The 25,483-nt window shown below is 45.3% G+C and overlaps 1 protein-coding gene across 1 annotated transcript in view; it reads right to left on the minus strand.

Moving 5' to 3' along the window:
• Positions 1–25,483, minus strand: part of LOC139267082 (collagen alpha-1(XIX) chain-like) — a 679,874-nt gene that overhangs the window by 307,283 nt on the left and 347,108 nt on the right. Inside the window, exons 14-15 of the mRNA XM_070884859.1 lie at positions 11,224–11,277; positions 7,630–7,665 (exon numbers count right to left, since the gene is read on the minus strand). Coding sequence (XP_070740960.1) covers positions 7,630–7,665; positions 11,224–11,277 — 90 coding nt within the window. The remainder of the gene's footprint in view (positions 1–7,629; positions 7,666–11,223; positions 11,278–25,483) is intronic.

The following is a 25,483-nucleotide window of genomic DNA, read 5'->3' on the forward strand; positions in this document are numbered from 1 at the left end:
GAGGGGGAGAGAGGGGAGGGGGAGAGAGGGGAGGAGAGGGGAGGGGGAGAGAGGGGAGGGGGAGAGAGGGGAGGGGAGAGAGGGGAGGGGGAGAGAGGGGAGGGGAGAGAGAGGAGGGGGAGAGAGAGGAGGGGGAGAGAGAGGAGAGAGAGGGGGAGGAGAGGGGGAGGGGGGATGGGGAGGGGTGAGAGAGGGTGGGGGAGAGAGGAGAGAGGCGGGAGGAGATTGAGGGGGAGAGAGGGGAGAGGCAGGAGGAGATTAAAGGGAAGAGAGGGGAGGGGAGGGGATAGGGGAGGAGCGAGAAGAGAGGGGGAGAGAGAAGGGGGGGGAGAGAGAGAGAGAGAGGGAGAGGAGAGGGGAGAGGGGAGGGGATAGAGGGGTAGAGAGGATAGAGGGGTAGAGGGGACAGAGGGAGAGAGGAGAGGTGAGAGATGGGAGGGAGAGATGGGGGGAGGGAAAGAGAGCGGGGGAGGGGGAGAGCGCGATGGTGTGGGGAGGGAGAGAGAGCGGGGGAGGGGGAGAGTGCGATGGTGGTGGGGGGGAGAGAGAGCGGGGGAGAGAGAGCGGGGGAGGGAGAGAGCGCGATGGTGGGGGGGGGGGAGAGAGCGGGGGAGGGGGAGAGTGCAATGGTTGGTGGTGGGGGGGGGGGGGGTGGCGCGGAGGCTCAGTGCCAGGAATATGACCTCCACAGGATGTTCCTGTCAAGCGATCCGAAGATCTCACACCTATTTCCAAGTAAACATTTTATGACCACTGAATGTTGTTCCCCACTTCACAGGAAACCTACCTGGAAATGTTCCCATTTAATGCTATCGTATGTCCGTGTACAGTTGCTTTGAAAGCAATTACAAGGCTTTGACAGCATTCGTCTCTCCCCTGAGCTTGTTTAAGCTGAACTGTGCAGACTGGTATCCCAAATATCTGTTGAGTCAGTGATTAAGAGGCACAACTCCTGGCAACTGACCAAACACTCAGTTCCAGGACAAACACTTGGAGCCATCTGATGGGTGAGTATTTTAAAACTCCCCGCTGGGGCAGATACACATGACCCTACAGATGGATGGGCCTACCCCTGAGAGACAGAAGACGTACAGGATCAAGTAACCGGGAAGACAGCGACTGCGCCCTACGTGTGGATGTACTCCAGGGTCCCTCACCTGTTGTTGCTTTGATAGAAATGAAACTTGCTGCACGTTGAGGCCCAGTTGCACCAGTCTCCGAATCAGCCTCTGAGCTGCCAGCCCCGAGGCTGTTGTTTTAGGAAGGACTACCGGCCATAAAGTTAAACTGAGCTCCCCACAGAGCTTTATGTTTTAAATCAAGAGAACGCTTTAAGGTATCTATTACCTGAAGACTGAGCAGTTGGAAATTCCATCCTGTTTTGAAGAGATCCCTCCTTCCTGTTATCAACAGAAGGTGAATGCGAACATTTACACCTGGAGCTGCCACTCAACATCTGGAGTCAGTCAGTGTTGAGGATAAACTGCAGTCAGTTCTAAACCTGCCTTTGTCTGCCTCAAGGAAATGTACCTACATTCAATCCCAGGCTTATTGGTGTGTTATTCATCAGCCATTCAAGGCATTTTGTCAGTGGCCGGAAGTTTTCAAGGAGTGACAAGGGAGAATTAGTTTCCGATGTCTATAGAAGTGAGTCTGCTGCTGCTCAGAAAGGCAGGAATAAACAAATTGAGAAGGCACGGAGGAGCTTGAACTAAACAATAGGATCATTAGACTAAGGAAGGATATACTTGCCATTGAGTGAGTGCAAGCAAGGTCACCAGACTGATTCCTGGGATGGGGGGATTGTCCTATGAGGAGAGATTGAGTAGACTAGGCCTATATTCTCTAGAGTTTAGAATAATGACAGGTGATCTCATTGAAACATACAAAATTCTTACAGGGTTTGACAGGATAGATGCAGGGAGGATGTTTCCTCTGGCTGGGAGTCTAGAACCAGGGGTCACAGTCTCAGAATAAAGGGTCGGCCATTTAGGACTGAGATAAGGAGAAACTTCTTCACTCAGAGGGTGGTGAATCTTTGGAATTCTCTACCCCAGAGGGTTGTGGAGGCTCAGTCGTTGAGTATATTCAGGACAGAGATCGATAGATTTTTGGATATTAAGGGAATCAAAGGATATGGGGATAGTGCAGGAAAGTGGAGTTGAAGTAGAAGATCAGCCATGATCTCATTGAATGGCAGAGCAGGCTCAGCAAAGTGTCAGCTTTGGCTCAGTTGGTAGCGCTCTTGCCTCTGAGTCAGAAGGTTGTGGGTTCAAGTCCCATTCCAGCAACTTGAGCACAAAACTTTAGTCTGACACTCCGAGGGAGTGCTGCACTGTCGGAGGTGCTGCCTTTTGGATGAGATGTTAAACTGAGTCCATGTTTGCTCTCTCAGGTGGATGTAAAAGATCGCATCGCACTATTTCAAAGAAGAGCAGGGGAGTTTTCTCGGTGTCCTGGCCATTATTTAACCCTCAATCAACATAACAAAAACATGCTAACTGGTCATTACCACGTTGCTGCATGTAGGAGCTTGCTGTGTGCAAATTCTCTGCTGTGTTTGCTACATTACAACAGGGACTACACTTCAAAAGTATTTCATTGGCTGTAAAGTGCTTTGGGATATCCTGAGGGGGTGAAAGGCGCTATAGAAATGGAAGTCTTTTTTTTCTTTAACTCAATAGGAGCTGGCTTTCTCTCCCTCTTTCCCACTTTCCCAACCCTTCCTGTTGTGCTGGAATCTTGGGAACAAGGGGATGCTCACCAGACAGGAGATTGTTTGGATAGAGTCGAGACTGGGGCCCATGATGCGTCTATTTCACTTCACACAAAGGTGAATGAAATTGTGAAAAATGCCTGTACCAACAAAACATTCATATACAGAGTATCAACTCCTCTTGTACAATAAAGTTTCATTAATAACTGTTGGTACCATGCAGCTGATGTCTCGATAATGATTTAAAAGTATCTGACAAGGCTTCTCCCTCATCATCAAAGGTCAAACTGGAACCTAGGACATTTTGGCAGCAGGATAAGGTCACCTGGATCCACAAGCTTGCCTCTTTTTATGATTGACCCAACTCCCACCAACCTGTCTCCTCACCACATCGCCTCTCCGGAAACAAGCCTGATAGTTGAAATTTATTGGTGTGTTATTTTTAAATGCGCTGGTTAACACATTCACACCAAATTCCTGCGTGCGCTATTTTAATGAAGCCATAACCAGTTTAAAATAAATGAGCTAATGACCTTGTTAAAATAGTGGAGAAAGGAATTTGACATAAACATGTTAACCAGGGCCCTAAAAATAGTGCACAGAAGGAATTTCAACCCACGAGTTGCCACTTGAACCTATTTGTACTCATTATTTTAATGGCCTCCTCTGGCAATTTATTCCATGTCTATTTTCTTTGCTCTGAAATAGTTCTGTTTGAATTCCCTATTTACTCCCAATTCATAAAATGATGTTTCCAGTTTTAGATTTTGAAATTGGTGGCGGGAATGTTCCGGGGAGGAGGGGGGGCGGCGCGCGGGGGCGTCAGCGGGTGGGATCGGTGGTGGGTTGGTTGGGAAAGTGTTTTTCCTGCCGTCATGCACCTTTCCCAATGTCGGTCTATCAGCGCTGAGCAGACCCGACAGGCGGTGGTGGGTGCCCCAATTAAACTCATTATAATGTACATACCAGTCCTTTAACAGGCTTTTTTTACCTTACTTTTTAACTTTAACTTCATGGCCATGGGAGCCACACTTTTCAGTGACCACGGCTGTCAAGCTGAGGCGGGAGTTCAGTGGCTATTGCTCCAGCTGATTACTTGACAGCATCAAATGTACAGTAAAAGCTCCCACCTGACAGATGATCACTTTTCTCAGCCAGAAGCTGTTCCTCACTGCATTTCCACAATAGATTCTGCAGGCTGTAAGTCTTTCTACAAGTCTCCATTCAGTTGCATCTCATTACCTCTCACCATTGACAGATCGCTTCTGTCATCTGTACTTTACCTGCCATCTATTCCAGCAGCATGGGTGCCATTTATTGTACCAACAAAACATTCACGTAACACAGTATCAGCTCCTTTTGTCACATACACTGTACAATAAAGTGTCATTAATAACTGTTGGTACCAAGCAGCTGATGTCTCGATAATGATTTAAAAGAAGCTGACAAGGCTTCTCCTTCATCATCAAAGGTCAAACTGGAACCTAGGACATTTTGGCAAAAGGGTAAGGTCACCTGGATCCACAATCGGATCATGATCAATCCCAACACCAGCAGCACCAGGCACATCAGCAGCACCAACAACATCATCAACCTTCTCCACAATCACCTGATATTGCACAGGACACAGGGCATCAACCCCCTGAGCACATCATGCCTGGAGGCCAAGGAGGGCCTCACCATGGCCAGATTTACTTAATTTACGCTGTGTACCCTGATGCACCAGGTTGACACCACCCCATACCAACACCATAAATCATTCCTACAATGGCCAAGCCGTTCCTTTCACGCTCATTACCATTGCAGGGGATACCGTTATGTCTCACCATTAACTGCAACTCATTAAGCTACTTCCAAAGGTGCACTCAGCTGTAGCTCAGTGACTAGCATTCTCGCCTCTGAGTCAGAACGCTGTGGGTTCAGGGACTTGAGCACAAAAAATCTCAGCTGACACTCCAGTGCAGTGCTGAGGGAGTGCTGCACTGTCGAAAGTGCCGTCTTTCAGATGAGATGTTAAACCATCTGCCCTCTCAAGTGTTTGTAAAAGATCCCATGGCACTATTTTGAAGAAGAGCAGGGGAGTTATCCCCGGTGTCCTGGCCAATATTTATCCCTCAATCAACATAACAAAACAAAGGTTGTGAAAAGCACTATATAAATCAAGTCTTTCTTCACTCAAATCTGTCCAATGTCGGAAAGTGTTGAAAATAAAGATTTCAATGTTTGACAGCACATTAATAGAAACTTTAAATAAACATTGGATAACGCACCCAAGTGCCTACCCTGGTGTGTTGTTAGTTGGTATGATTGCACAAGGATGAGGGGTGGCTAGTGAGGTAGGGATATGATAATGTAGGGAGAGAGAGAGAGAGAGAGGGATGGGTGGAGGTGCAAGGTAAGTTGGCATGAATAAGGATGTGCAGGAGTAGGGTGGGGAAGGCAGAGTGATGGGGATGTGATAATGTAAGGAGAGAAAGAGGGATGGGTGGGGGTGCAAGGTAAGTTGGTGTGAGTAAGGATGTGTAGGAGTAGGGTGGGGAAGGCAGAGTGATGGGGATGTGATAATGTAAGGAGAGAAAGAGGGATGGGTGGAGGTGCAAGGTAAGTTGGTGTGAGTAAGGATGTGTAGGAGTAGAGTTGAGGAAGGCAGAGAGAGATGGGGATGTGATAATGTAGGGAGAGAAAGAGGGATGGGTGGAGGTGCAAGGTAAGTTGGTGTGAGTAAGGATGTGTAGGAGTAGAGTTGAGGAAGGCAGAGAGAGATGGGGATGTGACGAGTGGCACAGCAGGATGAGGTTGAGTGTGGCTTTGATCTCTACTGAGATCATTGAAAGGTTTGTGCCACTGCAGCCAATCCCTCCTGTGCAATGTGCAACCAGGCTGCGTTGGTCTCCTGGGGAAAGGAAGATGACCTCCCTATGTGCTGTGACTCCCTCCAAGAACATACTGACAGCACAAATGTCAAAAGAAAGTTGGCCATGGTCTCTTAAGGAAACTGGTTGCTGATGCGTCATGAATGATGTCATCAGACCTGTTTCCTCTAATTGGCCTGGGCAGGCTTAACAAGCCCAATCAATGTAAATTCATTTTGGACAGCAGGGTGGGGCCAGCAGCATGATTATGCCTCTATGAAGTGCATTGGGACACGTTCAAGGCGCTGTAGCAACTCAAGTTGTAATTGTTCTTATCTTGGCTCCTCAGAATTCCCCTTTAAATTTCTCGGGTTCCTTTTAAGTTCCTTTCTATTTATCTTTTATCTTTCTTTCGCCTAACTTTACATAAAAAACAAAGACTTGCATTTATTTAGCGCCTTTCACGACCACCGGACGTCTCAAAGCACTTTACAGCCAATGAAGTACTTTTGGAGTGTCGTCACTGTTGTGATGTGGGAAATGCGGCAGCCAATTTGCGCTCAGCAAGCTCCCACAAACAGCAATGTGAAAATGACCTGTTTTAGTTGATGCTGAGGGATAAATAGTGGCCAGGACACCGAGGATAACTCCCCTGCTCTTCTTTGAAATAGTTGCATGGGATCCTTTACGTCCACCTGAGAGAGCAGACGGGTCCTCGGTTTAACATCTCATCCAGAAGACAGTGCAGCGCTCCATCAGCATTGCACTGGGAGTGTCAGCCTGGATTTATGTACTCAAGTTCCTGGGGTAGGACTTGAACCCACAACTTTCTGATTGAGAAGCGAGTGTGCCTCCCATTGAGCCACAGCTAACGGGGTAAGTGGAGCGTGTGGGAGGTAACCACAGTGGGGACCCCGGAATGCACGTGACAGTTGAAGAAGGAGCGTTCAGCAGCGGTTCTGCCGGCGACAGGCGGAGGGAAATGCCGGTTGGGGCAGTAGAGACACCGAGAGCATTTCCATCATTCTGTGTCGTGATCCTGCTTGATTTGGGGCAGAAAGGCGAAGGCCAAGTAAAACCGGAGGGAGGGGGCGTTCCTTTTAACTTTGGGCAGCCGACCAGCGGAGTGCTCCATTTGACGAGAGCCCAAACTCAGGACAGCCCTCGATGTAAACTCCCTGTTGATAAGCAACAATATTTTTGAAACGAAATTCAACCTCGGTTTTTTTATTCCAGTTGAGGATATGAAGAGATCATGAAATAAATCACAACGCACGGGGGATCGAGGTCGGAAGTTGTGTCACCAGTGCCACTGCTATGACACAATGATGGGCAAACCGCTCTATGCTTCAACTTAGACACCATCACCAGCGCAGACTGAACTTGGCTTCGTGTTAGTGATGGGTGATTAGGGCTGATGCTGCAACCCGGTGTTCCCAGCAGGGAGTCCCCCCTCACAGGGAACATTGCTCAGGGAACCCCAAGGGCACGACCTGTTCATGTCAATGCAGGGGACATTAAGGGTAGTGATTTCCCAAATGTGCTCCTGGAGGGGAGTGCTGGATAGCAAAAGCGCCCCAGCACTTATTAACCCTTACACTGCCAGCGGCTTCTGCAAAACTCTTGTTTCTAGAAGCCAATCTGTTTTATTTTCAGCTCCATAACTATGCTGCCGAAAGAAGTCTAAGGTTGCAGCGTTGAAGCCCGAGGAATTGTTCTGCAATTTTAACCATAAGCTGTGAAATTAAATAAGCACGATTCTGCAAAAATTAAAATCGCTTCGTACCACACATGAAGATCTTGAGCACATTATCTTAACTCCGGTAGTCAGGGAGAGCTGCCATTGGCCCACGGTGTCTGTGTTAGCTCTTTGCAAGGGCTATCCAAAACTAATCCCACTGCCCCGCTCTAGTGCCAGAGCCCGACATCTTACTCAGCCTCAAGCACTGATATGATTTTCCCTTTAAACAGATACAATGGTCACGACCTCAACACGTCCCTGTGGCAAAGTGTTTCATACCACAGAATCACACATAAAAGTATCAGGCAGCGGGTACTTACGTATAATCCAGGGGGACCAGGAGGACCCACATCACCCTAATAAAAACACAAGTCAGATTCAATTAGTTAGTAATCAGTCGGCCAACAGTTAATTCATTTTCAACTCAAAAAACATATTTAAGAAAGCATCAGACTAAGGGGGTGAAATTGCCCCTGCCCTGATTGGGGGCGGTAACCTTCCGGGGCGGGGGGCTATTAGCGCCCAGCGTGGAAGTGCCGCCCCCGCCACTGAATTGGGCTTACCGCCCCTCAAAGGAAGTGTTGCGCAATCTCCGGCACTCCACTTCATTTGGGGGCGGGACTCGAGGCGATTCTGGGGCGATATTTTCAGCGCTACGCAGATGCTTCACGTAGCACTGACGCGCTTCAATGTCCCTCTCCTAGCACTCCACTCTTCTCTTGGGGCGATACAACTGAATATCGCACTTTGAGGCAGTAGACATTGCCCGGCACTAAAGGTAGCACCCCGGTGCCGTCACCACGTAAAGTGGGCAATACTGAATTTCCAGTTCTTTATCTTTAACCTTCACCCTTCCATTAAGGGTGCCTTATGGACCGCGGACCCTGGTCTCCAGCGATCTCTCCTCTCTCCTCTCTGCCTCTAGTGTCGGAGCTTTCCAGCATCTCATTCCTCTCAGAACTCTGCCTGACATCCCTTTCCCACTTCTCTACCCCTACAACTTTAAAGACATCTCCTCAACCAAACGGTCGGTCGCCAGGTCAAACCCTCCCACAAAGCCTCAGCATTTCATCCTTTTCTCCAGAGTCTTTGTTTTATTTAAATCTTTTATATAAATTCAACGTGATCTTATGCACAGAGAAAAATGCACCCCACTCCTCTTCAGGGGCGCGTATGAAATTATTTTTATATCTTATGATTAAATCTATTGTGCTCTGTTTGCTTGTTGGCTCAACCAATAGATTGCTTCACTTATGGTTTTTAACATAGATTTTCAAACTGGGACCTCTGACCTCGATCAGCTCCACGAAGGAATCCCTGAGACAATAAAATCATGATATTTTTCTCGAATTGTCTTCCATTTTGCACAATTATTCTATTTTCTAATTTCAGTGAATAACAATGCTGTAGTGGGTCCCAAGTAGTGTGCTAATATGTGTAATGGGTCCCAAGGAGTGAGTTAATATGTGTAATGGGTCCCAAGGAGTGAGTTAATATGTGTAATGGGTCCCAAGGAGTGAGTTAATATGTGTAATGGGTCCCAAGGAGTGAGTTAATATGTGTAATGGGTCCCAAGGAGTGAGTTAATATGTGTAATGGGTCCCAAGGAGTGAGTTAATATGTGTAATGGGTCCCAAGGAGTGAGTTAATATGTGTAATGGGTCCCAAGGAGTGAGTTAATATGTGTAATGGGTCCCAAGAAGTGAGTTAATATGTGTAATGGGTCCCAAAGAGAGAGTTAATATGTGTAATGGGTCCCAAAGAGAGAGTTAATATGTGTAATGGGTCCCAAGGAGTGAGTTAATATGTGTAATGGGTCCCAAAGAGAGAGTTAATATGTATAATGGGTCCCAAAGAGAGAGTTAATATGTGTAATGGGTCCCAAGGAGTGAGTTAATATGTGTAATGGGTCCCAAAGAGAGAGTTAATATGTGTAATGGGTCCCAAAGAGTGAGTTAATATGTGTAATGGGTCCCAAAGAGAGAGTTAATATGTATAATGGGTCCCAAAGAGAGAGTTAATATGTGTAATGGGTCCCAAGGAGTGAGTTAATATGTGTAACGGGTCCCAAAGAGAGAGTTAATATGTGTAATGGGTCCCAAAGAGAGAGTTAATATGTGTAATGGGTCCCAAGGAGTGAGTTAATATGTGTAATGGGTCCCAAGGAGTGAGTTAATATGTGTAATGGGTCCCAAAGAATGAGTTCATATTTGCAGGAGATCCAAAATGAGTGTGTTAATATTATCAGGATGTACCCAAAAGTGTGTTAATATGTGTAGTGGGTCCCAAGGAGTGTGTTAATACTTGTATTGGGTCCCCAAGAGTGTGTTAATATTTTAAGGGGATCCCAAGGGGTGAGTTAATTTTTGCAGGAAGTCACAAGGAATTTGTTGGTATACACAACGAGTCCCAAGGAGCATGTCAGTATCTGCAGAGCATCCCTTGGACTATCAATATTTGGAATAATCTCCAGGTGTGTTTCAATATTTACAGGGGGCCCCAGGATCTTGTCAATATTTACAGGGTTTTCCTGTTGATATTTGCATAATCTCAAATAGCTTGTCAATATTTGTCTTGATTTTCCCACATTGAAGTCCACCATTTTATTATATAATCATGGTCACAGCAGGAACAAATTGAGCCGTGACCCTTGGCACACATCAAATCATCTTAAGCTGAGTAGAACCTGCTCTCTGCTATTCTCCACCCTAACCTTTCACTAAACCCCTAACTCTCGCACAACCTACAAAAGTCCACTCAAAACCTGTCTCTTTGAACATAACTTTGGTTACAATGCCTTCTCCCTGTTGCTGCTTGATGTCCCCTTTGTGAAGTAGCTTGTGCCATTTCAGTATTAATCGATTTAATAAACGAGCAAAAATTCACCGATTGTTAATGGGAGGAATTTAACCCTTTCCCTGTCTCCCCTAATTCGATCATTGAGGTTTTAGAATCACCCTTGTCCTTTTTTTGTCTCCTTTCCAATGTCCCAATGTCTCTATGAAGATACAGTCACCAGACTTGGACACAATACTCCGAGTATGTTCCTACTAATACATTACAGGGGAGGTCATGTTACTCCCATGTACTTATATTCTAGCATCTGCTCACACATCTCATTCTGTTTGACTTGGCAATTGCTTTTCACATTGCAGAGATGTTTTCAATGAGTGGTCGGGTGGGTATCATTCCCAAGTCTTTCTCAAGCTCTGTCTTTTGAAAGATTATACCTTTCATTGCATAATCATATTTACTATCTACCATTTTAGAACCTACATGCAGTGCTTAACATTTCTCAATACTGAATGTCATTTGCTATTCACCTCGTCAGATGTTGCTCTCTAGAATTTTAATGAACTCGTCAGTAAATCTCATCGTCCTGCACAATTTAATATTGAAGACAGACAGATGTTTCGCTTATAATTCTGCACTAAGTACAAGGCTGAAGAATGGATTCCTGGGAGACTCCACCAGTCAGTGCCACCAGATCTGAATAGTTCCTGTTTCTGCCTACTGTCAATCAAATTCCTCATCCGGGTATAATTGGAACCCTAGATATGATTTGCATTTGTTAATGTGATCTTGATTAATTTTGTCCGTCTCCCTTTGACTATTTTCTGAAAGTCAAGATAAACAATGTAAAATTCACTTCATTCGCCCATTAACTCAGTGGGGGCCATTCTGATGTTATACGATTGTGTAAAAAGGGCAGTTTTACAAATGCAAAATGGGCCGCCGATGTACTATCACCCGTTTTACATCATCAAAGTCAAATTTACCCCCAGTATATCCCCAATGCATTTGTAAAGAGTGTTCCCTTGCAATTGATCCCACTTTGCAAGTGGAAATGTTTGGCTTGCAAGTGAGAAATTTCTAATCACAACTGCCCTTTAAAAGTTCCAAATGACACTTACCTTTCCTCCACTTGTACCAGCTGGGCCAGGAGAACCGGGGTCACCCTTTAAACCCTGTGTGAAGGCAGAGATTCAACGCTTTAACCAAACATTTTATTCAACTGAAAACCTATCGTGTATGTTAATAATTATATGCTTAAATGATACAATTTACAGGTATTTCAAATAAAGAATTATCAAAATTGTTTTAACAAATTGAGAATTATTGAAGCAAAAGCTGCAGCTCTGTAAATATTTCTGTTATTTATCATATTATTTAAGTCTTCCATTTAATATAGAAATCTCGTGAAGCGCCCAGGCCCTGAGTGCATGTTCTCACCAAGGCTAAGAACGGGAGTGAAGATGGAAGCTTTATAAACCTATAGGGCTGGATTTTCTGGTCCTTTGCGCTCCGGGTTTCGCCCTGGTGTAAGGCGGCGTTCAGGTCTCCTACGTTCTGTTGCGATCCTCCGCTAGCAGCACCGCCGGGAAGAGCTGCGCCGGGGGTGCAACGCCTCTCGTTGTGACTGGCAGTAGTTTGGCCTTTTGATGGATCCGTTCGCCCGGAAGTGCGCCCGCAATGACTGCCTGGGAAATCAGCGCGGTCCGGCTTAGCCGGCGGTGCAGAGCAAGGTAAAGTATTCCGCAGGTAAGTGCGAGTATTTGTTTTAAAATGTTTTTTTGCGATTTGTGTTGTGGTGGCGTGGGCAGTGTTCCAGAAATGTTTTTGTGGGTTTTTTGTAAGGTTCCCCCCTCCCCCAGGCCGCTCTCGGAGCGCACACGGCCCGGCACTTTAGTTTGCGAGTTTCCCATTTTTGCGTCACGAATACCTCCCTTCGCGCTGTGCCCCCTGATGCAGGGCCCAGGTGCCCAAACTATTCCCGGCCGGTAACTTTCCTGCCACGTCTCCATTTCGCCCCGAAAACAGAAAAGGCTAAAATCCAGCTCATAGACTGTACAAGGAAGAAAAGACGGCTAGAGATTCGGTATTGCCCGTTTTGAGGTGATGATGCCGCTGGAGCGCTACCTTTAGCACCGGGCGATGTCTACCGCCTCATCATGGGATATTCAAGAGGAGAGTAGAGCACTAAGAGAAGCATTCCACACACCTAACAGAGCGATAGCGCAGGAGGCCTACTCAATGTTTGTCGCTAGGATGCTTGGCACCTAAAAGGCGGCCCGGCCGAACCCAGGGGCATAATTGCCGGGCTGACTTGCCAGTCGGCCGACCAAAAAAAATAAGATGCCGGCCGCGGTAGTGCGCCCTCCCTTTAATGGCGGCCGCATTGCCATTTCAAACACAGTGCACCGGCAGAAAAAGCTGTCGGCACCAGCCAACGGCTGGAAGACTTTTGCAGCTGAATTTCGCTTCCAGAGCGGGACATCAGCGGAGCCATCATCCCTATTGTCCCATCTCAAGTCGGCCCATCATTCCCTTTGTCTCTCTAATCTCTCCTGTCTTCCACCCTATCACAGACCTTCCCTTCTGTTCTTTCCTCCCCTCCCCCTTTCAGTGCTCCTTAAGAATCTGTTCATTTTGAACATTCGCCAGTTCTGGCGAAGGGTCATCGAACTGAAACATTAACTGTTTTTCTCTCCACAGATGCTGCCTGACCCGCTGAGATTTCCAGTATTTTCTATTTTTATTTCATATTCCAGCATCTGCAGTATTTTGCTTTTGTGTCGATAGATTTTTGTTGGGCAAGGGTACCAAGGGCTGGATAAATGGAGTTGAGGTTCAGATCAACCATGATTTAATTGAATGGCAGAACATGCATAGAGGCTGAATGGCCTCCTCCTGTTCCTATGCTCCTGAGGAAACAGGCTCAATGGGACACATTTGTAACTGACCTGGGGCCCAGCTTGTGGTCCATCTTCCCTTTACCTGTAGGCCTAAGCAGGCTTGTTATTCCTTGTGTGGCTGGATCTCTATTCACAACCTGACTGACTATGAACATAAGAACATAAGAATTAGGAACAGGAGTAGGCCATCTAGCCCCTCAAGCCTGCTCTGCCATTCAACAAGATCATGGCTGATCTGGCCGTGGACTCAGCTCCACTTACCTGCCCGCTCCCCGTAACCCTTAATTCCCTTATTGGTTAAAAATCTATCTATCTGTGATTTGAATACATTCAATGAGCTAGCCTCAACTGCTTCCTTGGGCAGAGAATTCCACAGATTCACAACCCTCTGGGAGAAGAAATTCCTTCTCAACTCGGTTTTAAATTGGCTCCCCCGTATTTTGAGGCTGTGCCCCCTAGTTCTAGTCTCCCCGACCAGTGGAAACAACCTCTCTGCCTCTATCTTGTCTATCCCTTTCATTATTTTAAATGTTTCTATAAGATCACCCCTCATCCTTCTGAACTCCAACGAGTAAAGACCCAGTCTACTCAATCTATCATTATAAGATAATCCTCTCATCTCTGGAATCAGCCTAGTGAATCATCTCTGTACCCCCTCCAAAGCTAGTATATCCTTCCTATGGGTTGTTGAGAGAAAGTGAGTGAATATTATTAGGAGGTAGGACTATCCTAGCAATTGCAAATGAAATGAAATGAAAGAGCTTGGTTTACTTCATGCAACTTACATTTTAATAAAACTAACGTCAATCTTATGCCGCCTCAGATAAGTTGCTATGAAAAGCAATGAGATAAATGGCCAGTTAATCTTGTTTTTTGGTGGTGTTCATTGAGAGAGAAATGTGCCCAAAGCACCAGAAGAACGACCTGCTCTTCTCCCAATAAGTTCCATGGAATCTTTACTGTCCATTTGGATCACAGAACACGCAGATATGGGCTCTGGTTTAACATCTCATCCGAAAGGCTGCACCTCCAACAATATAGTACTCCCTCGGGACTGCAGTGAACGGCCTAGGCTACCCGTTCAGGTTTCGGAGCGGAAGCTGGTCCTCAGACACATAGGGGTGAGAGTGATACCGCCGGAGCCAAACTGACACTAGCCACACATGTAGGCCTACGTTCCATCACAGCATGGTACAGTGAGCTAGAGAATGTCTGAGACTGGTACTCAAATTAGATAGTGTCTATAATTGAGGCCCTCATTAGTAACACTGAATTAAAGCAATGCAGAACCATTGTAGATCACTTATCTTATCATTAACTTTTCTATCATTTATGAGATGAACAGAATGCACTGCAGTAAGTTCCCTTGATGGACGGTAGATGCTTAACAGGAAGACTTACAACAGAGACGGTAACAAATGGACACAAAAATTCGTTTTCTCAATAAAATGTACTCTGGAGGCCAGCACATTAAATTTCATTGCCACATTAACAATTATGTACAGCAGACATTTGGAGTGAATTGAATTCTATAAAATGTATCCACTGTCAAAATTAAAATGATAAACTGAGAGTTTAAATTTAGAAGCAATATACAAGTGACCAATGGCTCATTAGTCAGATTTTATGGCCATCACTGAAAGGCCGATAATAACTCCTTCATTTTCTCTGCCAATCAATAATAGGGATGCAAGGCAGGCTACTGCAAAGTCCATATCACCAGAGGATTACACGGTGATCATTTCACTTTTCATTTGCTATGTGGCTGCTGGGATAATTATTATATGTGAAATACTGAGAGACATTTCTGAAAGATGTGATCAGGCTTGAAATAAATGCAAGAAGTCTAAGAAAAGTTTGATTGCCTCAAAGAATCCTGAGTTATTAATCTAGTAAATGTCAAAGCATATTCCTCAATTAATAATTCTTTTGTCTTATTTGTTTGTTCTTAAGATGTGGACATCATTGGCAAGGCCACATTTATTGCCCATCCCTAACTGCCCTTGAGAAGGTGGGGTGAGCAACTTGTGGCTTGCTAGACCATTTCAGAGGGCAGTTAAGAGTCAACCACATTGCTGTGGGTCTGGAGTCACATATAGGTCAGACCAGGTAAGGACAGCAGATTTCCTTCCCATGAATGAACCAGATGGGTTTATTATAACAATCCAATAGATTCATGTGTGTTTTTCCCCCTACAAATTTATTTAATTAACTGAATTTAAATTTCATAGCTGCCATGGTGGGATTTGAACTCATGTCCTGGCCTCTGGATAACTGGTCCATTATACTAACCATTATGCTACCGTTCCCAGTCCTGAGACAGTGTTGATGAGTGTTCTCCTCGAATTGCTGTTGCCCTTTTGGTGATGTTGCTCCCACAATGGTATTGAATAGAATTTCCGATTGTAACCTTTGTGGTCATTTTCAACTTCAAAACGTGGTGGGTCTGAGCCCACCTGATTTTTTTATCCCACTGAAATCAAGACAAGTGGTGGGGGGAGGTAGGGTTTCAATGGAATAAAAAGTGGATGGGTTTGACAATGGATGGGCAATCTGCTATGCCAGTTTCCAGCTCGTGCGGCAAAGCTGAAAATGTTCCCCCTCGTCTATGAATTGCCCAAACCTATAGTTGGCTACATATGAGACACTCTCTTGTCAAATTTGACAATTACTGTACTTGCCAGATGTCTAATTACCTCATATAGCAGTGTTTTCTTTCACCCCAGTCATGTGTAGAATCTGAAATGGACAGGTGGAACTGCGTTCTAAAGCTATTAAATGAGTTTCCTCAGGTCACACTCCATTCCCTTGTCAAGCTGATCAACAGGCGGCCTGTTCCCAAGCATTTGTAGCTGCCTGCTATGGAATGATCTGGGAGAGCACACTTTAATTTCTCTCTGCTCCCTATGGAAAGCGACTGGGTCAGCTGGCTGCCTGCCCATGATGGTACAACCGAGAATGTGAACCCTGCTTCCAGAGGGACGACAGCATAGTGATTATGTTACTGGACTAGCAACCCGGAGCCCTGGAGTAATGATCTGGAAATGTGAGCTCAAATCCCATGACGGAAGCTGGGGAATTTAAATTGAATTAAATAAATCTGGAATTAAAAAGCTAGAGGCTGAAATTGCCCCTCCCAACAATGCCTCTGGCTGCCTGAAAAGAGAGACCCTGGGGCAGTGCAGAATGGCTGGCAACTCTCTGCGGAGGGGTCATCAATTGTCCTTCATCAGAGACATTGCAGTGCAGGGAACCATTCTGCCTGTCTTACCGCCGTGGCGTGCACACGCTGACCCCTTCCCGAAATTGCCCCGCGGGAAATGTCCCTTCTGCAGAATTGCCCCGTGGGAGTGCCGGTGTCCCCGACAGCTTTTTGTGTTGGTGCACTCCTTGTTGGTCAGTGGCACGGCCGCCCTTAAAGGGGAGGTGGCACTGCCAGCAACGCCATCTTATTTTTCATTGTCGGCCGACTGCCAGGTCAGCCCGATAATTATGCCCCCCCCCCTTGGGTTCAGCCGGGCCGCCAACAGGCAGCGTGGCGCCCCCCCCCCCCGTCTTGCGTGCCAGGCCACTGGTCCGGCCGAAACAGTCCCTGGTGGCCCAGTGGACTTAACTTAAAAATATGCAGAGCTCGAAGCAGCTCTCCCGTTTAACTGAAGGGGAGCGATGTTGTGAAGCGTCAGCGTGGCATGTCCGCATTGCGCTGACATCATTAGCGCGGACCTGATGAGTGATCAGGCACTTCCGCCCCTCAACCACAACTACATCCGCTTCAAGCAACAAAAAAAAGGTCCAAGTGCCGAATATTGACGGCACCTCCATGCAGCAGAGAAAAGCTTAAAAATACGGAAGTTGTGCCTCGTTTCGGGCAGAGGTGAATTTCTAACTCCTAGTATCAGTAATGGTGACCATGGAACTACCGGATTGTCGTAAAAAAGCATTTGGTCCACTAATGTCCTTTAAGGAAGGTGATCTGCCATCCTTACCCATCTGGCCTATATGTGATTCCAGACACACAGCAATGTGGTTGACTCTTAACTGCCCTCTGAAATGGCCCAGCAAGCCACTCAGTTGTAAAAGGCAGCTCACCACCATCTTCTTAAAGGCAATTAGGGATGGGTAATAAATGCTGGCCTTGCCAGCGACGCCCACATCTTGCGAATTAATTTTAAAATGATCTCTCCATCACAAAGACTGCCTAATTCTACCTCCATGTCATCAACTCCCTCATCCTGTACCTCAGCCCATCCGCTGCTGAAACCCTCATCCATGCCTTTATCACCTTCAGCCTTGATTATTCCAATGCTTTTCTGGTCAACCTTCCATAAACTTGAGATCAGTCAAAACTCTGCTGCCTATATCCTAACTCGCACCAAATCCCGCTCGCCCATCAACCCTGTGCTCGCTGACCTACATGGCTCCCGGTCCAGCAAAGCCTCGAATTTAAAATTCTCATCCTTGTATTTATGTCCCTTCATGGTCTTGTTGCTTCTTATCTCTCTTACATCCTCTTACCCTGCAACCCTCCCTGAACTCTCCATTTCTTTGACTCTGGCATCTTGTGCACCTCAACCCCCCCCTTCACCCCACCACTGGTGGTCATGACTTCTGTTATCTAGGTCCTGCCGCCTCTCAACCTCCCTCTGCTCCATGTAAGATCCTCCTTAAAATCTCACTCTTTGACCAAACATTTGGTTATTCTTTTTAATATCTCATTCTTTGGCTCAGAATCCATTTTTTTTTGATTACGCCTTTGTGAAACACTTTGAGATGTTTCTCTACATTAAAAGGTGCTATAAAAATGGAAGTTATTGTTGTAAATCACAAAACGTATGTCAATTTGGAAAGCAGAGAAGTATCATTGGTTGGAACACAGGAGATGCTCTGCAGTGCAGGCTGAGGAGCTGGGAGACACAAACTGAGACACGACAGCACCACCACAGTCAGAAGGGTGTAATTACAGTGTGATATGTTTACATAGGCAGTTTCCATTATAAATACGTACACAGGAAGTTATAATAGAAATGTTGACATGAAGTGCCTGGAGAGATAAGGGCCAGGAATTTCCTCAGAGACTCTTTCGATTGCCCGTCGCAATTTATGTGGAAAATCAGCAGAAACCCCCAGATAGATGTGTAAATAAGGAAATTTTCAGTGAACAATTTTAATACTGTGTGTTGTCTGTGTGATAAGTGCAAAAAGAGCAGGAACAGGAGCCACAGCAGGCAGTTTAAAAAGAGCATGGCAAAAAAAAAGATCAGCCATGATCTTATTGAATGGCGGAGTAGGCTCGAGGGGCCGTATGACCTACTCCTGCTCCTATTTCTTATGTTCTTATGGAAAAAAAAATCAAAGAGTGATGTCATAGGAGAGCAGGTAGGTGATTGGTTGGTGAGCATTACAGCTTTTCATTGCTTTTTAAGTTAGGGAAAAGGTTTAAATTAAGAGCGGAGAAACTGTAACTTGCTAGTACTTATTAAATGAATAACTTAGAACAGATAGAATAATTAAACAATAAAACTAAAATATCAATTGAATAAAAGCTTTAATTAATTAATAAATAAAACAAGGTTAGAGATGGCAGGGCAGGTGGTGTGTTGTTACTGTAGAATGTGGGAGTTGGTAGAGAGCATCGCGATCCCGAGCAACCACATCCGCAGTAAGTGTCTGCAACTCGAGGGACTTCGGCTCAGTGTTGTTGAGGTGGAGTACGAGCTGCAGACATTGCGATGCATCAGGTAGGGGGAGAGTTACCTGGATATTTACATCCAGGAGACAGTCACATCCCTTAGGTTAGGTAGTGATACAGGTCTGGTTAGTGATCAGGGACAGGAGGGTGTGACTGCAACTCAGGCAGGTAAGGGTGCAGTGCTGGAGGAGCCTCGGCCTTTGCCCTTATCCAACAGGAATGAGGTTTTTGCTACCTGTGTAGATGAGGGAAAAGTCTGAAAGATGGATGAGCACGCTGACCATGGCACCATGGTGTAGGAGGCCATTCAAGTGGGGGGAGTGAAAGGGAATGTAGTTGTGGTCGGGGACAGTTTAGTCAAGAGTTCTCTGCATCTATGACCGGGACTTCCGAAGGTTGTGTTGCCAGGGGTAAAGACAGCTCGTTATGGCTGGAGAAGAACTTGGAGTGGGAAGGGGAGGATCCAGTTGTCGTGGTCCATGTAGGAAACAACAACGTAGGTAGAACTAGGAATGAGGTTCTGCTGAAAGAGTTTGAGGAGTTAAGATCCAAATTAAAAAGCAGAACCTCAAAGGTAATAATGTCTGAAGCAGTGTCCTGGCGAATCAAATAACTAGGTCAGTAGACAGGGCTTTAAACTAATGAACAAGGGGGGGATTCAGGAAAGAGTAAATTTACAAGCAACAAGATAAATATCAAGGCTCTAGAGCAGAGCAGAGTTTCGGGTAAAAATAAGCAGAGTGGGTAAGGAAGGGTCAGAGAGAGTAACAAAGGTAATAGGGCATCAGTGTCTAAGGTGGCATCAGGAAAAAATAGAAAAATGTCAAAGCTAAAAGCACTATATCTGAATGCATGAAGCACTTGCAACAAAATAGATGCATCAATAGCGCAGATAGAAATTAATAGGTTTGATCTAATAGCCATTATGGATACGTGGTTGCAAAGTGACCAAGTTTGGGAACTAAATATTCCAGGTTACTTAACGTTTAGAAGAGATAGGCAAAATGGAGAAGGAGGAGGGGTAGCCCTGATAGTAAAGGATGGGACAAAGGAAGTAGAGAGAAAGGATCTTAGCTCTGAAAATCAAGAAATAGAATCAGTTTGGGTGGAGCTAAGAAACAGCAAGGGGCAGAAAACATGGTTGGGAGTTGTTTATAGGCCTCTACAGAGCAGTGGTAATATAGGACACAGTATAAATCAGGAAATTAGAGGCGGATATAACAAGGGTAATACAGTAATCATGAGGGTCTTTAATCTACATATTGACGGGGCAAACCAAATATGCAGTAATAGTGTAGAGGACAAAATCATTGAATGTATACAAGACGGTTTTCTAGATCAGCATGTTGAGGAGCCAACTAGGGAACAGGCTATTTTAGATCGAGTATTGTGCAATGAGAAAGGGTTAATTAATAACTTTGCAGTAAAGGGCCATTAGGGAAAAGTGACCATAATATGATAGAATCTTATATTGAGTTTGAAAGTGATTTAGATAAATCCAAAACTAGGGTCTTAAATCTAAACAAAGCAAACGACATAGGTATGAGGGGCGAGTTGGCCAAGGTCGATTGGGAAACAACATTAAAGGTTTTTTTTTAAACATACTAATTTATTTCAGTTTCTCATTCTCGCTAGACCCTTGATTCTCCGGGAGGTTCCTTGTGCCTTCTTCTGTGAAGACAGACACAAAATATTTGTTTAATTGCTCTGCCATTTCCTTATTCTCCATTATAATTTCTCCTGTCTCAGCCTGTAAGGCAAGCAATGGCTATTATTTAAAGAATTAATACATGATTTACAAAAAACATACATTCCTTTAAGGCCACAGGGAAAGTGGTCCAACCGTGGCTAACAAGAGAAGTTAAAGATAGTGTTAGATTAAAGGAAGAGGCTTATAATGTTGCCAAAAGAGCAGTAAGCCTGGGGATTAGGAAGATTTTACAATTCAGCAAAGGAGAACCAAGAAATTGATAAAGAAAGGGAAAATAGAATGAGAGTAAACTAGTGAGAGACATAAAAAAAACAGACGTAAAACCTTCTATAGGTATGTAAAAAGGAAAAGATTAGCGAAAGTAAATGTGGGTCCCCTACAGGCAGAGACAGGAGAAATTATAATTGGGAGTAAGGAAATGGTAGAGCAATTAAACAAATACTTTGTGCCTATCTTTACGGAAGACACAAAAAAACCTCCCGGAAATAGTGGAGAAATAGGGTCTAGCGAGAAACTAAAAATTAGTATTAGTAAAAAAAGAGTACTGAAGTAATTAATGGGACTGAAAGCCAACAAATCCCCTGGACCTGATGGCCTATATCTCAGAGTTTTGAAAGAGGTCGCTATAGATAGTGGATGCATTGGTTGTCATCTTCCAAAATTCCATAGATTATGGAAAGCTTCCCGTGGATTGGAATGTAGCAAATGTAACCCCACTATTTAAGAAAGGAGGGAGGGAGAAAATGGGGAATGACAGACAGCAGTCATAGGAAAAATGCTAGAATCTATTACTAAGGACGTGGTAACAGGCCACTTAGAAAATAATAATAGGACTGGGCAGAGTCAACACGGATTTATGAAAGGGAAATCATGTTTGACAAATCTGTTAAGAGTTTTTTGAGGTTGTAATGAGTAGAATAGATAAAGGGGAACCAATGGATATAGTATATTTGGATTTTTAGAAGGCGTCACACAAGAGGTTATTAAACAAAATTAGTGCTCATGGGATACTAGCATGGACTGAGGATTGGTTAATGGACAGGAAACAGAGAGTAGGAATAAACAGGTCATTTTTGGGTTGGCAGGCTGTAACTAGTGGGGTGCCGCAAGGATCGGTGCTTGGGCCCCAGCTATTCACAATCTAGATCAATTATTTGCATGAGGGGACCAAATGTAATATATCCAAGTTTGCTGATGATACAAAGCTAGGTGGGAGTGCAAATTGTGAGAGGCTTCAAGGGGATATAGGCAGGCAATGTGAATGGGCAAGAACATGGCAAATGGAATATAATATTGAGAAATGTGAAGTTATCCACTTTGGGAGTATAAGTAGAAAAGCACAGTATTTTTTAAATGGTGAGAGATTGGGAAATGTTGGTGTTCAGAGGTACCTGGGTGACCTTGTACACGATTCACTGAAAGTTAATATCCAGGTACAGCAAGCAATTAAGAAAGCAAATGGTATGTTGCCTTTATTACAAGGGGATTTGAGTATAAGAGTATAGACATCTTACTGCAATTATATAAGGCCCTGGTGAGACCGCACCTGGAGTATTGTGTACAGTTTTGGTCTCCTTACCTAAGGAAGGATATATTTGCCATAGAGGCAGTGCAACGAAGGTTCACCAGACTGATGGGTGAATTGTCCTATGAGGAGAGATTGAGTAGACTAGGCCTATATTCTCTAGAGTTTAGAAGAATGAGAGGTGATCTCATTGAAACATACAACATTCTAACAGGCTAGACAGGGTAGATGCAGGGAGGATGTTTCCTCTGGCTAGGGAGTCTAGAACCAGGGCTCACAGTCTCAGAATAAGAGGTCGGCCATTTAGGACTGAGATGAGGAGAAACTTCTTCACTCAGAGGGTTGAGAATCTTTGGAACTCTCTACCCCAGAGGGCTGTGGAGGCTCAGTCTTTGAGTATATTCAAGACAGACATCAATGGATTTTTGAATATTAAGGGAATCAAGGGATATGGGTCAGTGCAGGAAAGTGGAGTTCAGGCAGATGATCTTATTGAATAGCGGAGCAGGCTCGAGGGGCCAAATGGCCTACTCCTGCTCCTATTTCTTATGTTCTTATGTATAGACGTAAATCAGTATTGTGATCATAGAATCGTAGAAATTTACAGCATGAAAGGAGACCATTTCAGCCCATTGTGTCTGTGCCGGCCACCAAGAGCTATCCAGCCTAATCCCGCTCTTGGTCCATAGATCTGTAGGTTATGGCACTTTAAGTGCTCATTCAAGTATCTTTTAAATGTGGTGAGGGTTTCTGCCTCTACCCCCCTTTGAGGCAGTAGGTTCCAGACTCCCACCACCCACTGGGTGAAGACATTTCCCCTCATATCTCCTCTAAACCTCTCCCCAAATTACTTTAAATCTATGCCCCCTGGTTGTTGACCTCTCTGCCAAGGGAAACAGGTCCTTCCTATTGACTCTATCCAGGCTCCTCATAATTTTATACACCTCAATCAGGTCTCCCCTCAGCCTCCTCTGTTCCAAAGAAAACAGACTCTGCATCTCCAATCTTTCCTCATAGCCAAAATTCTCCAGTCCAAGCCATTCTTCTAAATCTCCGCACCCTTTCCAGTGCAATCACATCTTTCCTGTAACCTGGTGACCAGAACTGCACACAGTACTCCAGCTGTGGCCTAACCAGTGTTTTATACAGTTGAAGCATAACCTCCTTGCTCTTGTATTCTATGCCTCAACTTATAAAGGCAAGTATTCCATATGCCTTCTTCACCACCTTGTCTACCTGGCTTGCTACCTTCAGGGATCTGTGGACCTGTTCTCCAAGGTCCCTTTGTTCCACTACATTTTTAAGTGTCGTACAATTTATTGTATATTCCCTTGCCTTGTTAGACCTCCACAAATGTATTACCTCACACTTATCCGGATTGAATTCCATTTGCCATTGTTCTGCCCACCTGACCAGTACATTGATATCTTTCTGGAGTCCGCAGCTTTCTTCTTCATTATTAACCACACAGCCTATTTTAATGTCATCTGCAAACTTCTTAATCACACCCCCAACATTTAAGTCTAAGTAATTGATAAAAACCACAAAAAGCAAGGGACCCCACTGGATACAGCCTTCCAGTAACAAAAACACTCATCAACCATTACCCTTTGCTTCCTGCCTCCAAGCCAATTTTGGATCCAACTTACCACTTTGCCCTGGATCCCATGGGCTATTACTTTCATGACCGGTCTGCCTTGTGGGACCTTATCGAAAGCTTTGCTAAAATCCACACACAATATATCACACACACTGCCCTCATCGACCCTCCTGGTTACGTCCTCGAAAAATTAAATCAATTTAGTCAGATATGACCTTCCCTTGACAAATCCATGCTGACTGTCCTTGATTAACCCATGTCTTTGCAAATGAAGATTTATCCTGCCCCTCAGGATTTTTTCCAATAATTTTCCCACCACCGAGGTTAGGCTGACTGGCCTGTAATTATCCTTTTCTACCTTTTTAAACAAAGGTACAACATTAGCAGTCCTCCAATCCTCTGGCACCTCACCTGTAGCCAGAGAGGATTGGAAAATGATGGTCAGAGCCTCTGCTATTTCCTCTTTTCCTTCTCTTAACAGCCTGGTACAGGTTGAGCGTCCGAAATCCGGAAACCTTGGGACCGAGGCCGTTCCGGATTCCGGATATCTCCGGATTTTGGAACGTCTTTCCCTGGGCTGAGGTAGGTGAGGGAAGGGGGTGTGGTCAGCCCGCTGAGGTAAGAGGGAGAGGGGGGAGAAAGGGGGGAGCCGGGGCGAGGTTGGGTTGCCGAGGTCCGGGGCAGGCGAACTTGCGGCGAAGTCAGGGCGGGCTAAGTCGCGGCGAAGTCGAAATGGAGGTCGGGCCACCGACGCCAGAGCGAGGTCGGGCCGGAGCGAGGTCGGGCCGCCGAGGGCTGGAGCGAGGTCGGGCCGCCGAGGGCCGGAACGAGGTCGGGCTGGGGCGAGGTCGGGCCGCTGAAGGCCCGGGCGAAGTCGAGTGGCGAGGCGGGGGGAGTCTGGATTTCGGAACATTTTCCAGTTTCCGGACAACCCAGCCGCAGATGGGCCCGGTGTCTGGATTCCGGAACATTTCGAATTTTTGCACTCCGGATTTCGGACGTTCAACCTGTATACATTTCATCCGGGCCTGGGGATTTATCCACTTTCAAAGCTGCTAAGCCCCTTAATACTTCCGCTCTCACTATATTTATGTTGTCTAATATTTCGCACTCCTCCTCCCTCATTGCAATGTCTGCATTGCCCCTCTCTTTTGTGAAAATGGATGCAAAGTATTCATTAAAAATCTTACCCACGCCTTCCACCTCCACACAGATCTCTAATAGGCCTCACTCTTTCTCTAGTTATCCACTTCTCTTAATGCATTTATAAAACATCTTTGGGTTTTCCCTGATTTTACTTGCCAACATTCTTTCATGCTCTCTCTTTGCTTTCGTGATATCTTTTTTAATTGCATCCTTGCACTTCTTATACTCCTCCAGAGTTTCTGCAGTGTTGAGTTCCAGTATCTGTCATAGGCTTCCCTTTTTCTCTTTATCCTACCCTGTATATCCCTTGACATTCAGGGGGCTCTAGATTTGTTAGCATCACCTTTTTTTTAAGGGAACATACTTGCTCTGTACCCTCACTATCTCCTCCTTGAATGCCTCCCACTGCTCTGACACTGATTTACCTTCAAGTAGCCATTTCCAGTCCACTTTGACCAAATCCCATCTCGGCTCAGCAAAATTGGCTTTAGCCCAATTGAGAACTTTTATTCCTGGTCCCCCTTTGTCCTTTTCCATAACTACCCTAAATCTTACTGAATTATGATCACGAGCTCCAAAATGTTCTCCCACTGATACCCCTTCCACCTGCCCCTCTTCATTCTCCAAAACTAAGTCCAGAACTGCTCCCTCCCTTGTTGGGCTTGTTACATACTGGCTAAAGAAGTTCTCCTGAATGCATTTTAGGAATTGTGCACCCTCTGTACCATTCACACTACCTTTTTCCCAGTTAATATCAGGGTAGTTGAAGTCCCACACTATTACAGCTCTATAGTTTTTGCACTTCAC

This window comes from Pristiophorus japonicus, chromosome 7, assembly GCF_044704955.1.
Source record: "Pristiophorus japonicus isolate sPriJap1 chromosome 7, sPriJap1.hap1, whole genome shotgun sequence".
NCBI classification, from domain to species: domain Eukaryota; kingdom Metazoa; phylum Chordata; class Chondrichthyes; family Pristiophoridae; genus Pristiophorus; species Pristiophorus japonicus.